At 33.2% G+C, this 16,462-nt stretch overlaps 1 protein-coding gene across 1 annotated transcript; it reads left to right on the top strand.

Moving 5' to 3' along the window:
* The first annotated feature begins 1,819 nt into the window (after positions 1-1,819).
* Positions 1,820-2,749, top strand: LOC100935265 (oxidoreductase NAD-binding domain-containing protein 1). Its single transcript, XM_023502713.1, is given in 7 exon segments — positions 1,820-1,887; positions 1,889-1,944; positions 2,107-2,229; positions 2,232-2,320; positions 2,322-2,555; positions 2,557-2,670; positions 2,672-2,749. Coding segments are annotated over 7 exon segments (762 nt in total).
* Positions 2,750-16,462: the final 13,713 nt, after the last annotated feature.

The following is a 16,462-nucleotide window of genomic DNA, read 5'->3' as shown; positions in this document are numbered from 1 at the left end:
GCATTATACAAAAAAAACTCACTGTGACTAGGTAAATTAATAAATTCAATGCTGGAAATAGAATATTAATAAAGTTAATGGCATAATTATTCAAAATATCTAATGTCAATCTCTCGGTTGATATCCAGACACATTCTGTGTCCCAACCAAAGGATATGCACAATTCTTTATTTTTTACCTCCATGCCTTTGGCTAGACTTTCCCCCCTTCCTGAAATATCTCAGTCTTAGATGTGAGTAGAATGCAACATATTACAAACAAGAAATAAAAAAGAAAATCAATTAGTCAATGAATGAATCAACATGTATTTATTAAGTAAGCATATGCACCTATATAAATAAATATATATATAATATATACAAACATATATATGTAAAATATATATGTTTATATATAATATATAAATATGTATATTTTTAAATATGTATTTATACATGTAAATATATAATATATAAATATATAAAAACAGAATAATTGATAGAAAATATTGTAAAATATATACATATATATTTCTATGTAGAATACAACAGAACATATTTATATGTAATATATTCTATATATAATTACAATTGTATATACCTAAATTATATGTATATAGGATATATATTTTTATATATAGGTTAAATATAAATTTATATATATAGGATAAATATAAATTTAATTATATCTCTAATGTATTGTATAGTTTATTATACTCATACATTATGTGAGATAAAATGTATATATTTTATATATAAATTCTATTTTCCTCTATATAAATGAACATATTCATAGAATCTTGATTTACCTATGCTGTCTGTCATATAGTCTTAATAAATGCATGTTGACTCATGCATTGACCAATTGATTCTCCTTTCTATTTGTTGCAGTCTATTCACATCTATGATATGCCTCTCCCTTGTGTGTGTATATATATATATATATATATATACACACACACATACAGATATGTATGTAGATAATATATACATATATAATGATACAAAAATATATATAATATACATTTGCATACTTGTTCTTACTTTTTATATACATATTAGATACACACATATTCTTTATTTACTTATACATATATAGATATATATTTTTCCCCCCATTAGAATGTAAGCTTCCTGAAATCAGAGATATGTCCTGGATCAGAACTTAGTGCATTAGCAGACTAGATGTAAGACCTCCAACACAACAGAAGGTATACCTACTATGCTGAACCCCAGAATAGCAAACCATGCCCACATAAGACAAGGAGGAAGCCTGTAGCACTGGCCCCAGGGTAATTTGAAGCACAGTCACCTATAGAGGAAGCTTGGAGCAGTTTCCCCTTTGCCTTAAAAGAAGATCTCAACCTTTAAATGAGCAAAAAAGCAAAAAGAGCAGTGAGCATAAGTAGCTACTATGGAGACAGGGAAGAACAGATCTCAAGTCCTGAGGACACTAAAGGCAAAACATCTCTGGGTAAAGAATCAAACAGTGATACAAGTTGGTCTCCACCTCACAAGGATCTCTTTAAAGAATTCAAAGAGGATCTTAAAAGAGAGTTAGAAGAACAATGGGGAAAGGAAATAAGTAGAAAAGGAAACAGAAATTATCTGAAAAAAAATCACTTCTTGAAAAATAGTTTTGGTGAGATAGAAAAAGAAAACAACTCCTTAAAAAAAAATGAATTTGTGAAATGGAAAAAAAAATCCAATCAACAAAACAACTCATTTAAAAGTTCAATTGGGGAGGGGGTTACAAAAGTGGCAGTAACCCTTCTTCTTCTGCAACTTCCACCAAATGTTTTAAGGAGTGTTCTGGCCTCTGCTCAGTTGATTCATGGCTCATGGCTCGGGCTATTGTGATGTGCCCGTTATTGAGAGCTGGAATATTCTGCCTTCAGGCTGTGGTAAAGGCCCAAAGTCACGAACTGAGTAATGAAATCCCAGAAGAAAACTGATCACTTGGAGAGTACTACAAAAAGCTCTTGACAGGAGAGCAGCTCCTCATTTCAGCTGTGAGAAAGCAGAGTAGAAGATCTGTTTCCTTGTCCTAAGACCAGTATTTCCACCATATTCAAATAGACACTTAGAAAGCTTTTCTGCTCCATGAAGGAGTTGCATGCATGGGAAGGACCCTCACCCTTTCCCTCTGTTTTATCTCCTGCTAAAGTATGTGGACTTATCAAAGAATTGGAAACTGTTCAAAGGCTCCGGTAGCTAATCAACAATAAAGATTTTACTTTCAGAGCTGGCCAGTATGCGCTCTGGGTTCTGAAGTGACTGTTTGAGTTGGCAGAAACTTATTTGATCCTCAGCCTTCAGATCCCTCCATGAACATAGTGGTGGATAGCTGGTGGAGTGACGATAGACCCTCTTAATTCTATCCTGTTACACCTGACCAATCTCCAGAGACATTGGGACAAGAAAAAAAGCAGTTACAAGATGGGAAAAGTCAGGCTGTTGTACAATTCAAAAAACACCAGTGAGTTGTTATTTAAGAAAAGCATTCTCAATTTAACAAGTGCATTTCCTGGGAAAATCAGGTGTAGTTTCTCTGTCACAGAACAGACTAAAGAAATCACAGACAACAGAAATCAGTAAAGAGCTTCAGCCGTATGTCACTAAGGGGAGGATCCTTGACACAGAGCTGGAGGAGCATATCTTGGAGGACACTCTCTTTTTCTTTTGTGACTCATCCCCCCATAATAGAATACTTCTCTCAGCATCTGGAAGCCTGAAGGCTCCCCATGGAACACATCTGTTTTGAGAAGTGATGGTAGTCACTAAGGCAAAAAAGAGTAATGGCTGCTGGCCCAGGACCAGTTCTGTGCCCTGTGATCTGAGGCCACAGGCCTCCCTGGTGCTGTCCCAATGCCACCTAGCAAAGCAACTTCCTGACAAGATAGGGGCTGGGGGTGAGGATGAAGGGGTGTGTGTGTGGAGGGGAGGAAGAAAACAAAATCTGTAGAAAGGAATGATTGACAAAATGTGGATGATAGCAACCTGAATGAGTCCTTGAGAATTCCTCAGTAATTTTACAATGCTCTCCATGCTGATTCAGTATTGGTTTTTTGCTTTTTTTCCCCCGAGGGTGAGGGTGACAAGAATGATTTATATTTACCCTTAAATATCTGAAACCACTGAATTTGTGGGTGAAATACTGACTGTGTAAAATTTCTGTTTTACAAAAAAACTTATGTAATATATGTGTAATAAACTCACATTTTAATCAGGAAAAAAATAAAAAAATCAAAGTTCAATTGGTCAAATGCAAAAGAAGTTTAAAGAGCTAATTGAAGAAAATAATTCACTAAAAATCAGAATTGAACAAATGGAAGTGAATGACTCAATAAGACATCAAAAATAAGTCAAACAAAACCAAAAATAAATGAAAAAAAATAGAAGAAAATGTAAAATATCTCACTGAAAAAACAACTGACCTGGAAAACAGATGCAGGAGAGACAATATAAGAATTATTAGACTACTTGAAAACCATGATGGGAAAAAAAGAGCCTAGACAACATCTTTTAAGAAATCATCAAGGAAACCTACCCTGATGTCCTAGAACCAAGGGGTAAAATAGCTATTAAGAGAATCCACTGATCCCTCCTGAAAGAGACCCCCAAAATGAAAAATCAAAGCAATATTATAGCTAAATTGCATAATTGTCAGATATTGCAAGCAATGAGAAAGAAATAATTCAAATATGGAGGAGCTACGATCAGGATGAGCTACAATCAGGATTGCCCAGGAGCCAACAGCTTCTACATTAAAGTATCAAAGACTCTGGAATATGATGTTCTTGAGGGCACAGGAGCTTGGATTGTAGCCTTTACTCAAGTATCCTAGCAAAAATTAAGCATTATCTTTCAGGGGAAAAGATAGATATTGAATGAAATAGGGGACTTTCTTTTGTTTTTGATGAAAAGACCAGAGTTGGACACAAAATCTGATCTTCAAATATGGAACTCAAGCAAAGCATGAAAAGGTAAAAAGGGATGGAAAAAAAGAAACTGTGTTTTTAAAGGTTAAAATGTTTACATCCCTATATAGGAAGATGATATGCTTAACTCTTGAGAACTATATCTTTGTTAGGGGTACAGTTAGAGGGTGTAGGTATAATTTGATTGTACTGTGATGATACAAAAAAGAAACTGGGGGTAGAAAAGGAACTGTACTGGAAGAAGAAGAAAGGGGCAAAAAACCTATTACACTTGAGGAAAAGAAGGGAGAGGAATGAACATGGTGTGAACCTTATTCTTATTAGATTTAGCTCAAAGAGAGAATATCAGACATATTTAGTTTAATATAGAAACTTGTGTCATCTTATAGGGAAGAAGGCAGAGAAAAGGGAAAGGAAAGGGAGAGAGAATAGAGGGGAGAACAGAAGTAGAAGGGGAAAAGGATAAAAAAGGGGGATGGGCTGTAAAAGGGAGAGTAAATTGAGGGAGATAGTGATCAAAAGCAAAATACTGGTAAGGATGGAAAGGGCAAAAGGAAAGAGGAAAAATAACATGGTAGGAAACACAGAGTTAATAGTTTTAACTGTGAACATGAAAGGGAAGAACTCTACCATAAAATGGAAGTGAATGGCAAACTGGATTAAAAACCAGAACCCTACAATATGTTGTTTAAAAGAAACACATTTGAAGCATAATGATACAATACAGAATAAAGGTAAAAGACTAGAGCAGAATCTATTATGCTTCAGTTGAAGTAAAAAAAAAAAAAGACAAGGGTAGCAATCTTGATCTCAGATAAAACAAAAGCAAAGAATCTAATTAAAAGAGATAAGGAAGGAAACTACCTCTTGCTGAAAGGTACCTTAGATAATGAAATAATATCAATCCTATACATACATGCACCAAGTGGTAAAGCATCCAAGTTCCTAGAGGAAAAATTAAGAGAGCTGCAAGAAGAAATGAATAGCAAAACTATACTAGTGGGGGATCTCAATCTCACTCTATCAGAATTAGATAAATCGAATCACATAACATAACATAAGGTTTTAGAATTATCTAAAGCAGTGGAGTAGAACTCAGACAAATGGGGGGCACTATATTGTGCATAAGGATTTTGTAGCAGGCCACATATTGATTTAATTTTAAAATATAATTTTATCTATATTCTATGGAATTTTTATTTAATTATATACCCCACATTACATTTTGGGTTTGTTTTGGAGGCAATCTGGAATAAGTAACTTACTCAGAATAACACAATTAGCAAGTGTCTGGATTTGAACTCGGTGTCTCTGACTTCAGAGGTAGTGTTCTATTCACTTTGCCACCTGGCTACCTCTTCACCCAATTACTTTTTTTTTTTTTTTTTTTTTTTTTTTTTTTTGCTGGGGCAATTGGGGTTAAGTGACTTGCCTAGAACCACACAGCTAGGAATGTTAAGTGTCTGAGATCAGATTTGAACTCAGGTCCTCCTGACTTCAGGGCTGGTACTCTATCTAATGTGCCACATAACTGCCTCTCCACCAATTGCTTTTTAATCTGATTCCTGCCCTATAGGTGTGTGGGTACATTTGAAACCTCTGGTCTAGAGGAAAGAAAGCTTAAGTGACTTTTTAGGGTCATACATTAAGGATTATGTCAGAGGTAGGAGTTCAACCTGGCAAATTCCAGGGCCAGTTCTATATCTGCTCCAAACCTTCTTAAAGTGTAGGTCACAACTCCATATAGGGTTGTGTAGCTGAATGTGGGAGTCAAAAACTTATGATTTATTATCAGTAAATATTTGGTTTGTTTCCCTATTTTACATACCTATATACCCAGTGTCAAGCAAAAATTTCTGCAGCAAAAAAAAAAAAGAGTGGCAAGTGGAAAATGTGTAAGAAAGCCCTGCTTTAAGACACTACTTATGCCTCTGTACTAGTTTAGGTACTTTATAAATGTTGAATTTAATTCATTTTTTTTTCCTGGAGAGAGCAAATTTAAAGTCATAACTAAGCAAAGCTTCTCAGTGATTCTCTTCTTTTAAAAACCCATTTGGAGAGAAACTCATTTTCCTCTGAAGTATATACTGCTTTCTTTTTCCAGAGGGAAGCTATGTTTTGTGAACTAGTTGTCTTCTCAGGTATAGCAAATTTTATTGTCTCTTCTTTCCCTGAAGAATTAGCACAACTCCTGTTTCTAATTATATAGAGTGACATATTCTCTCATTAAAAGAGTGGATATTTTTGGTGCTTACTTAACTCATATTATTATTAGTATTGTTATTATTATTATTATTATTGATGATGATGATGATGATGATAGCAAACACAGTGTATTCCCTTAGAGAAAACAAGGGCTTAAACTAGTTCAGATATCCCAAGGCATATGTCTTAGCATTCGTTCCGCCTGTCCCCAATAGAAATGCTTATTTGTGGGGAGATATAAATTGATGTCATATTGGTGACAAAATAATGAATATGCACTTGCAATTAGAATGAGGTTTCAGACAATTAAAGTTATTCAACAATGAAATGTGCTAACTTTCAAAGTAGTTTAAGCAGAAACTGGATAATAGTTTGTCAGAGATGCCACAGAGAAGATAAGGGTGTGGTTGTATTAGACAATGTCTAGCATCCCTTAAAACTCGAAATTCTATCATTCTGTGACTTTATATTACACAACATTGGAAACCAATCTAATTCCTAGAGAATTCCTAGAGTGAAGTGTTGTGACCAAAGCAGTATTTTTAAAAGATTAAATCTGACAAGATGGATTATTTGTGAAGGAAACTGGAGCCAGGGAATCTAGAAAAAGAGATATATGATATGAATTAACGAAGTTCTGAACTGAGATAATGGAAGGGAAAATATAGGAAAATATATATATATATATATATATATATATATATATATATATATATACACAAGTTGTACCAAAAGTTAATTTTAATAACTTAATGAACTATTTTTAAAATTATGTGAAAATTTAATAGTTTCAATTCAAAAAGCATTTACTTTGTGCCTGGCATTGTGCTAAGCACTGGAGATACAAAAAGAAATAAGAGACAGTCCCTTCCCTCAAGGAATTTACAATCTAATGGGTTTTAATTTATTGCCTAGAATGACCAAGAGATGACTAAAGAGATGCTACAAATAAAGTGAAAAGGTGCCAATAATCAGTCTTGGTCTGATTCATGCTTTCTGGTAAGAACAAGACCTACCCTATTTTTTTCTAGGGAAAAATAGATAACAAAAGTCTAACAGAACTCCATAGAATTGAATGAATCCTTTATTTTCAGAAATATTTTTCTTTTTTTTTTTCCTACTCTAGTCCTACTGCTCTCCATACTCCAGGAGATTTCAATTGTGCCTCCATACATAAGTATCCAGTCTGACTATATATCTGTCCATTGACTAAATTCTCTGATTTTTTTTTCCCCAAGCAGAGCAAATAGAGAAGTTGGCACAAATCTGCCTCCAAGATTTGAAGGGTAAATGATCTATCTACAGTTCCCCATTTTAGTTCTTTAAAAGGCAGGTCTTCTAATTAACCACCAAGAGAATCTTCCTCTTCAAGGATGATAAATACTTCCTATATCTGTGGTATTTAAGTAGGACTTCCCTTTTCAAAGATTTCCTTCCAGGTCAAATTTCCTCATTCCTTCAGGATCAGTCCAAGGTAACTACTAGCAAAATAAGTTTCTCTTTTCTAGTTGCAATGGGAAAAAAAGTTTCTTTTGAAAGTGTTTATTCAAGAGTACTATACTTGGATTTTTAAAAAAATCAACAACACAAGTGGAAGATGGAAAAAATGGCAGGACACCAGTTCATATAGAAAGAACTTGGAGTTTTAATGGATGACAAGCTTAATATGAGTCAGCAGTATAAGATGGCAGCCAAAAAAAAAAAAAGCCAATGTAGTTTTATGCTGAATTAGTAGAAGTATAGTGTATAGAAAAATGGGCATAAAATGCTGTCATCTTCTGCCCTTTATATGTTTGGAACACTGGGTTGAGTTCTGAGAGCTATATTTTAGGAAAGTCACTGGTGAAGGAGGGTGACTTAGAGAATATATGTACTCAAAGCCATGACATCCTAAGGTTAGTGGAAGGACTTAGATTACTTAGCCTTTAAATAAGACTTTGGGAAATGAAATTTGTGTTTGTTTCCAAGAAGAAGCATTCGACTTGTTTTGCCTCTTGACCTATGAAGTCAGAATCAAAAAAAATTATATATATATATATATCAGCATTGTGAATAGAGTGCTGAATGGAGTGTTGGTGTTAGGGATAGGTAGGTTCAAATTTCACTTCAGTACCTATACAAATTATTTAATATTTAAGAGGCTTTTTAAGAAAATAGGAATGAAAACAGAACTTCATAGGACTCCATTATTGATAATGAAAGCACTTAAAGCACTTTGCAAACATGAAAATAATATATATGTGGTTTTATTATTACTATTGTTATAATTTGGAACATGGAAATTAATTTAGAAATTAAAGAATCAGATTTTGGTTCAATGCAAAGAAATCCTTCCTAATACTTAGGATGCCCCAGGTGGTCTTGAGTTCCTCATCATTAAAACTCTTCAGGTTGAAGCTGGCTGATAACTTAGGAATGTTTTAAATAGATCCTTCTCTGGGTAAGAGTTGGAACAGGTAGTTTCTGAAACTCCTTCCAAATAAATTCTGTGGTTCTGCTAAAGCAGATTATTTAATGAGCAAGATATAGAAATTGATGGCCAATGGATGAAGCAAGATTGTGTAAGGATAATCCTGAGTTTGGGAAAAACCCTCTTTTTCCTGGATGTTTCTGGATAGCTATTATCTATTGATTTTAGTTAAAATTAGTGTAGATCAATGAGAGGGGAAATGATATAATCTAAAGTTTGCTGCCATCTGCTGAGAAATCTGACTCATTACTGTTCAAGAATAGCAATTTTACTAATTCTTGACTATGGAGCATCCCAAAAAATGAAAGGCATTGATAAGCCATTGACTTGCCTCTGATAGAGAAAGAGCTCCCTCCAGAGACACAGAAACAAACAAATAATTCCACATCTCCTTTTTCCTGGAGTTCTGACTATCACACAGGGGACTTTGAATAAAGGAGATTTCCCTTTCTTCCCGTGCCATGTTGTCATGGCTGCAAGGAATGTGGCCATCTGGGGGTTGTGAGGAGGGGGAGTATGTGCTAAATATGCAAAATTCCAAGATTTAGCCCAGATCACTTTTTTTTTCCCTAGAGAATTTCAGTCTTAAATTCAAGTACATTTTAAGTTGTGTAGGCTTCTGTGTATACCCAAGGAACTTATCTATTTATGCTTTCTTGGGAACTAAAAGCAAATAAACAAAACTTTATTGAGCATCTATGAAAATATTCACAAATATTCAATGAAATTCTTTGCCCTGGTCAGACCACATTGAGAGTATTATGTTTACCTTTGGATGTCAAATTTTAGTAAAGAAATTTGAGAAGATTAATGATTATTCTTCAGAAAATAACTAACTTGAGAAGAGGGTCAGCAGTCATTGCCATTAAAGATCAGTTGAAAAATTGGTGACTTTTAGCCTTGAGAAAAGAGAGAAAAGAGACTCAGAAGCTGTACTTAAGTATTTGTAGGACCATCAAGTGGAAATAGGATTAATGTTTTCCTGCTTAACTTCAGCAGGAGCAATGGCTGGCAGTCACAAGAAGACAGATTCAGGCTTGATAAAAGAAAAAAATCTCTAATAATTAGTGTTAGGACAGCTGGGTGGCACAGTGGAGAGAGTATTGGAGCCAAGAGGACTATAGTTCAAATTTTGCCACATATAAACATTAATCCTTGACAAGTCATTTAATTGCTCCACACCTGAATTTTTTAATCTGAGAAAATGAAAGTATTAATAATACTTAACTCAGAAAGTTATTATGAGAATCAAATGAGCTAATATAGATGAAGTAACCTTTGAAAATCTTGAAACCTTAGCTATTGTTATTATTATCTAAAAATGGAATGATATGTCTATGGAGGTCTTTAATCAAAGACTTGTGTTTAGGGAATGAGAAGTATTGATTCAGCATTGATATAGGTTGGACTGGGTGAACTCTGAGGTCCTTTTTTACTTTGAAATTCCACAGCAATAGTCACTAATCTCTGTAATGATATTTTTCATGGGGATAGGAAAATAAGTTGCAAATAACAGGTTTGCAATGGAACTTTGGCAACCCAACCCATTTATAAATTTGGGACATCTCACATCTTAAAGAATGCCACAAAAATCTTCACAAATTTCAAAGAACAGATCTAATTTTACTTTACTTCAGTTTTTAAAATAGATATTTACATGTACACATGCATTTTTAACTATGATTATGATTCTTAAAATCAAAGAAATGCAAATGGAGTGTTATAACCTGGGGAAGGGGAAGGAGAGGGGAGGAGTAAGAGTATATTGAGATCTAAAAAATTTTTGGTTTAAGAGAAAAAGAAAGAAATGTAATTTTGAGCGTTTAATCAACCAAATAATCAAAAAGCATTTATTAAGCATCTAAGATATAAATTAAATATTTTCTGCCCTAGAGCTTATATTCAAAAGAAGATAATTTACATGCATATTTTTAAAACTAACTTTTAACATATTTATACTTTACAAAGCTGCAATAATCTCAAAAATCAATTTGAAGGAATAAAGATCTAGAATATAAAGGAAAATGTGAAAAATAAAGTATGATAAAGAAGGATAAGTAGCACTTCCAGACCCAAATTATATTATAAAATAACAATCATTTTATATTGGGTACCATAATAAGTTTCAAGTAGATAAATGATATGAATGTTAATTAGAACAAATCAGAAGAGACAAATATAAAATGTCTCTTATAGCTATGTATAATGAGAGAGTTTCTAATTAAACAACAAAATTATAAAAGATAAAAAATATAATTTTACTGGTATGAAACAAATTCAATGCTATAACAAAGTCAATGCAACTAAAATAAAGACAAAAACTGTCAATCAAAAATATTTGACCCAAATGTTCCACTATTATTTGTGTACTGAAAGGCGATATATGCAAAAGAAAGGCCTCACATAAACAAAAAAGATTTATACTAGGACTTATTTTGGTAACAAAAATTGGAAACAAAAACTGTGGATTGAAATATATTAACAACTTTATGAAAGATTGCTTTACATTATAAAAACTGAGAAATATAATTTACAACAATTTTATCTCATATGCAATAATTGACAAAAATCACTAAAAGATGGAAATATTAGATAAGAAGGGGAACTGTGAAGATATAAACAATAATACACTATAAGCAAAGAGGTGATCATTTTGGAAACAACTTGGAATTGTGATCAGAACATGACTAAAATGTCCACACTGTTGAAAAAGAGATTTCTCTGCTAGATAAACCTGATTGGATACCCCAAGAATGTCAAAGACATATACCTACCATATACCAAAATATTCATAGCCGTACGTTTTGTTACTGTTATTTTGTAAGGAAAGAACTGGAGGGATTGTTTCATTTTTTATATTCACATAGTCCCTGATATATGGTGGACACCATCAAATAGATTCTGATTCTTTGGGGAATGATTCAAGAAATTGTGGTACATGAATTTACATGTATTGCTTTGTAAGAAATAATAAATATGAAGAATTATTATGAGCCTCTGAACCCCAAAATAACATGGGACTGGGCCATGCCCACCCAGCACCAGAAAGAAGTCAGCAGCACTAGTCCAGGATAGTATAAAGCCTCTGTTACCTAGACAGGATATGGGATAATCTCCTTTTTGCCCCAAGAGAAAACCTCAAACTTTAAAACATGAGCAAAAAAAGCAAAAAGAACTCTAATCATAGATAACTTTTATGGAGCCAGTAAACAGACCTCAAAGTCTGAGGACACTTTAGTGTAAATCATCTTCACATAAAGCCCCAAAGGATGATGTGACTTGCTCCCAGTCTCACAAGGCTCTCTTAGAAGAATTCAAAAAAGATCTTAAAAGAGGGGAAAATATGGAAAGGAAATAAGAACTTTGCAAGAGTTTGTAAAGAAAACACAGAAATAATCTGAATAAAGCTTCTTACAAATTGATTTAGAAATATGGAAAAATCATATAACTCCTTACAAAATATATTTGATGAAATGGAAAAACATATGACTCCTTACAAAATAGATTTGAAAAAGAAAACAACTCTTTGAAAAAACAAAATATGTGAAATGGGGGGAAAAATCCAATAAATAAGGTAACTTATTTAAAAAGTTCAATTGGCCAAATACAAAAAGAGATAAAAAAGCTAACTGAAGAAAATAATTCACTAAAATTAGAATTGAATAAATGGAAGTGAATGACTCAATGAGAAATAAGAATCAGTCAAACAAAGCAAACAAAAAAATTAAAAATAGAAGAAAATATAAAATACCTCATTGAAAAAACAATTGATCTGCAAAATAGATCCAGGAAAGACAATCTAAGAATTATTGGTCTACCTGAAAACCATGATAAGAAAGAGCCTAGACATCATCTTTCAGGAAATCATTAATGAAAACTGCCCTGATGTCCTAGAACCAAATTCCAAGGAATACTGTAGCTAAATTTCAGAATTATCAGATCAAGGAGAAAATATTGCAAGCAGCCACAAAGAAACAATTCAAATATTGAGGAGCCACAATCAAAACTGTCCAGGACCTAGCAGCTTCCACTTTAAAAGACTGAAGGACTTGGCATCTGAAATTTTGAGACAATAGAACTTGGATTACAGCCAAGAAATAACTATCCAACAAAACTAAGCATTATCTTTCGGGGAAGGGGGTAGAGATGTAAATTCAATGAAATAGGTGAATTTCATTTATTTTTGATGAAAAGTCCAGAGTGAAACAGAGTTGAATTTGGTCATTTGACCTTCAAATACAGAACTCAAGAGAAGCATAAAAAGGTAAAAAGGAAAGGAAAAAATGACTTTTTGTTGTTGTTGTTGAGACATTTGGGGTTGAGAAGTTAAGAGAGTTGCAAGAAGAAATAGACAACAAAACTGTAATAGTAGGAGATCTCAACCTTGCACTCTCAGAATTAGACAAATCAAACCACAAAACAAATAAGAAAGAAATTAAAGAAGCAAATAGAATATTAGAAAAATTAGGTATGTTGGATCTTTGGAGAAAATTGAATGGAGATAGAAGGGAATATACTTTCTTCTCAGCAGTTCATGGAACCTATTCAAAATTGACCATATATTAGGACATAAAGACCTCAAAATTAAATGCAAGAAAGCAGAAATAGTAAATGCTTTCTTTTCAGATCATGATGCAATAAAAACTACATTCAACAAAAAGTTAGGGGGAAATAGACCAAAAAGTAATTGGAAACTAAACAATCTCATCTTAAAGAATGATTGGGTGAAGCAGCAAATTATAGATACAATTAATAATTTCACTCAAGATAATGACAATGATGAGACATCATACCAAAATTTGTGGGATGCAGCCAAAGCGGTAATAAGAGGGAATTTTATATCCTTAGAGGCTTACTTGAATAAAACAGAGAAAGAAAAGATTAATGAATTGGGCTTGCAACTAAAAAAACTAAAAAGACCAAATTAAAACCCCAATCAAATACTAAATTGGAAATTCTAAAATTAAAAGGAGAAATTAAAAATATTGAAAGTAAAAAACTATTGAACTAATTAATAAAACTAAGAGTTGGTTCTATGAAAAGCCAATAAAATAGATAAGCCTTTGGTAAATCTGATTAGAAAAGGAGGGAGGAAAATGAAATTAGTAGTCTTAAAAATGAAAAGGGAGAACTTTCCACCAATGAAGAGGAAATTAGAGAAATAATAAGGAGTTATTTTGCTCAACTTTATGCCAATAAATTTGATAACCTAAGTGAAATGGATGACTACCTCCAAAAATACAGACTTCCCAGACTAACAGAGGAGGAAGTAAATTGCTTGAATAGTCCCATTTCAGAAAAAGAAATAGAACAGGCAATTAAACAACTCCCTAAGAAAAAATCCCAGGACCAGATGGATTTACATGTGAATTTTACCAAACATTTAAAGAACAATTGGCCCCAATGCTATATAAATTATTTGATAAAATAGGGAATGAAGGAGTCCTACCAAATTCCTTCTATGACACAGACATGGTACTGATACCTAAACCAGGTAGGCTGAAAACAGAGAAAGAAAATTATAAACCAATCTCCCTAATGAATATTGATGCTAAAATCTTAAATAAGATATTAGCAAAAAGACTACAGAAAATCATCTCCAAGATAATACACTATGATCAAGTAGGATTTATACCAGGAATGCAGGGCTGGTTCAATATTAGGAAAACTATCAATATAATTGGCCATGTTAATAACCAAATTAACAAAACCATATGATCATCTCAATAGATGCAGAAAAAGCATTTGATAAAATCCAACATCCATTCCTATTAAAAACACTTGAGAGTATAGGAATAAATGGACTTTTCCTTAAAATAATCAGCAGCATCTATTTAAAACCATCAGTAAGCATCATATGTAATGGAGACAAACTGCAACCATTCCCTAATAAGATCTGAGTGAAACAAGGTTGCCCACTATCACCGTTACTATTTAATATTGTATTAGAAACGCTAGCTATAGCAATAAGAGCTGAGAAAGAGATTAAAGGAATAAGAATAGGCAATGAGGAAGCCAAATTATCACTCTTTGCCGATGACATGATGGTATATTTAGAGAATCCCAGAGATTCTGCTAAAAAGTTATTAGAAATAATCCACAACTTTAGCAAAGTTGCTGGTTATAAAATAAACCCACATAAGTCATCAGCATTCTTATATATCACTAACAAAATCCAACAGTCAGAGTTACAAAGAGAAATTCCATTTAAAGTAACTACTGATAATATAAAATATTTAGGAATCTATCTGCCAAGGGAAAATCAGAAACTTTATGAGCAAAATTACAGACCACTTTTCACACAAATTAAGTCTGATCTAACCAATTGGAAAAATATTAAATGCTCTTGGATAGGGCGAGCAAATATAATAAAGATGACAATATTACCTAAACTAATCTATTTATTTAGCGCTATACCACTCAGACTCCCAAAAAACTATTTTAATGACCTAGAAAAAATAACAACAAAGTTCATATGGAAAACAAAAGGTCAAGAATTTCAAGGGAATTAATGAAAAAAAATCAAATGATGGTGGCTTAGCTGTACCAGATCTAAAATTATATTATAGAGCAGCAGTTACCAAAACTATTTGGTATTGGCTAAGGAATAGATTAGTTGATCAGTGGAATAGATTGGGTTCAAGGGATAAAACAGTCAACAAATATAGCAACATAGTCTTTTGAAAACCCAAAGATCCCAGCTTTTGGGATAAGAACTTACTGTTTGATAAAAATTGCTGGGAAAATTGGAAACTAATATGGCAGAAACTAGGCATTGATCCATACTTAACGCCGTACACCAAGATAAGGTCAAAATGGGTTCATGACCTAGGCATAAAGAATGAAATTATTAATAAATTAGAGGAACATAGGATAGTTTACCTCTCAGACCTGTGGAAGGGGAAGGTCTTTATGACCAAAGCAGAACTAGAGATCATTACTGATCACAAAATAGAAAATTTCGACTATACCAAACTGAAAAGTTTTTGTACAAACAAAACTAATGCAGACAAGATTAGAAGGGAAGCAATAAACTGGGAAAATATTTTTACAGTCAAAGGTTCTGATAAAGGCCTCATTTCCAAAATATATAGAGAATTAACTCTAATTTATAAAAAATCAAGCCATTCTCCAATTGAAAAATGGTCAAAGGATATGAACAGACAATTCTCAGATGAAGAAATTGAAACTATTTCTAGTCATATGAAAAGATGCTCCAAGTCATTATTAATCAGAGAAATGCAAATTAAGACAACTCTAAGATACCACTACACACCTGTCAGATTGGCTAAGATGACAGGAAAAAATAATGATGATTGTTGGAGGGGATGTGGGAAAACTGGGACATTGATTCATTGTTGGTGGAGTTGTGAACGAATCCAACCATTTTGGAGAGTAGTTTGGAACTATGCTCAAAAAGTTATCAAACTGTGCATACCCTTTGATCCAGCAGTGTTACTACTGGGATTATATCCCAAAGAGATTATAAAGAAGGGAAAGGGACCTGTATGTGCACGAATGTTTGTGGCAGCCCTTTTTGTAGTGGCTAGAAACTGGAAACTGAATGGATGTCCATCAGTTGGAGAATGGCTGAATAAATTGTGGTATATGAAAATTATGGAATATTACTGTTCTGTAAGAAATGACCAACAGGATGATTTCAGAAAGGCCTGGAGAGACTTACACGAACTGATGCTGAGTGAAATGAGCAGGACCAGGAGATCATTATATACTTCAACAACAATACTAGATGATGACCAGTTCTGATGGATCAGGCCATCCTCAGCAACGAGATCAACCAAATCATTTCTAATGGAGCAGTAATGAACTGAACTAGCTATACCCAGAAAAAGAACTCTGGGAGATGA

Source organism: Sarcophilus harrisii, chromosome 2 (genome assembly GCF_902635505.1).
Source record: "Sarcophilus harrisii chromosome 2, mSarHar1.11, whole genome shotgun sequence".
Lineage (NCBI taxonomy): Eukaryota > Metazoa > Chordata > Mammalia > Dasyuromorphia > Dasyuridae > Sarcophilus > Sarcophilus harrisii.
Note: the sequence above shows the minus strand (reverse complement) of the source record. Positions and strands in the feature narration are given on the sequence as shown.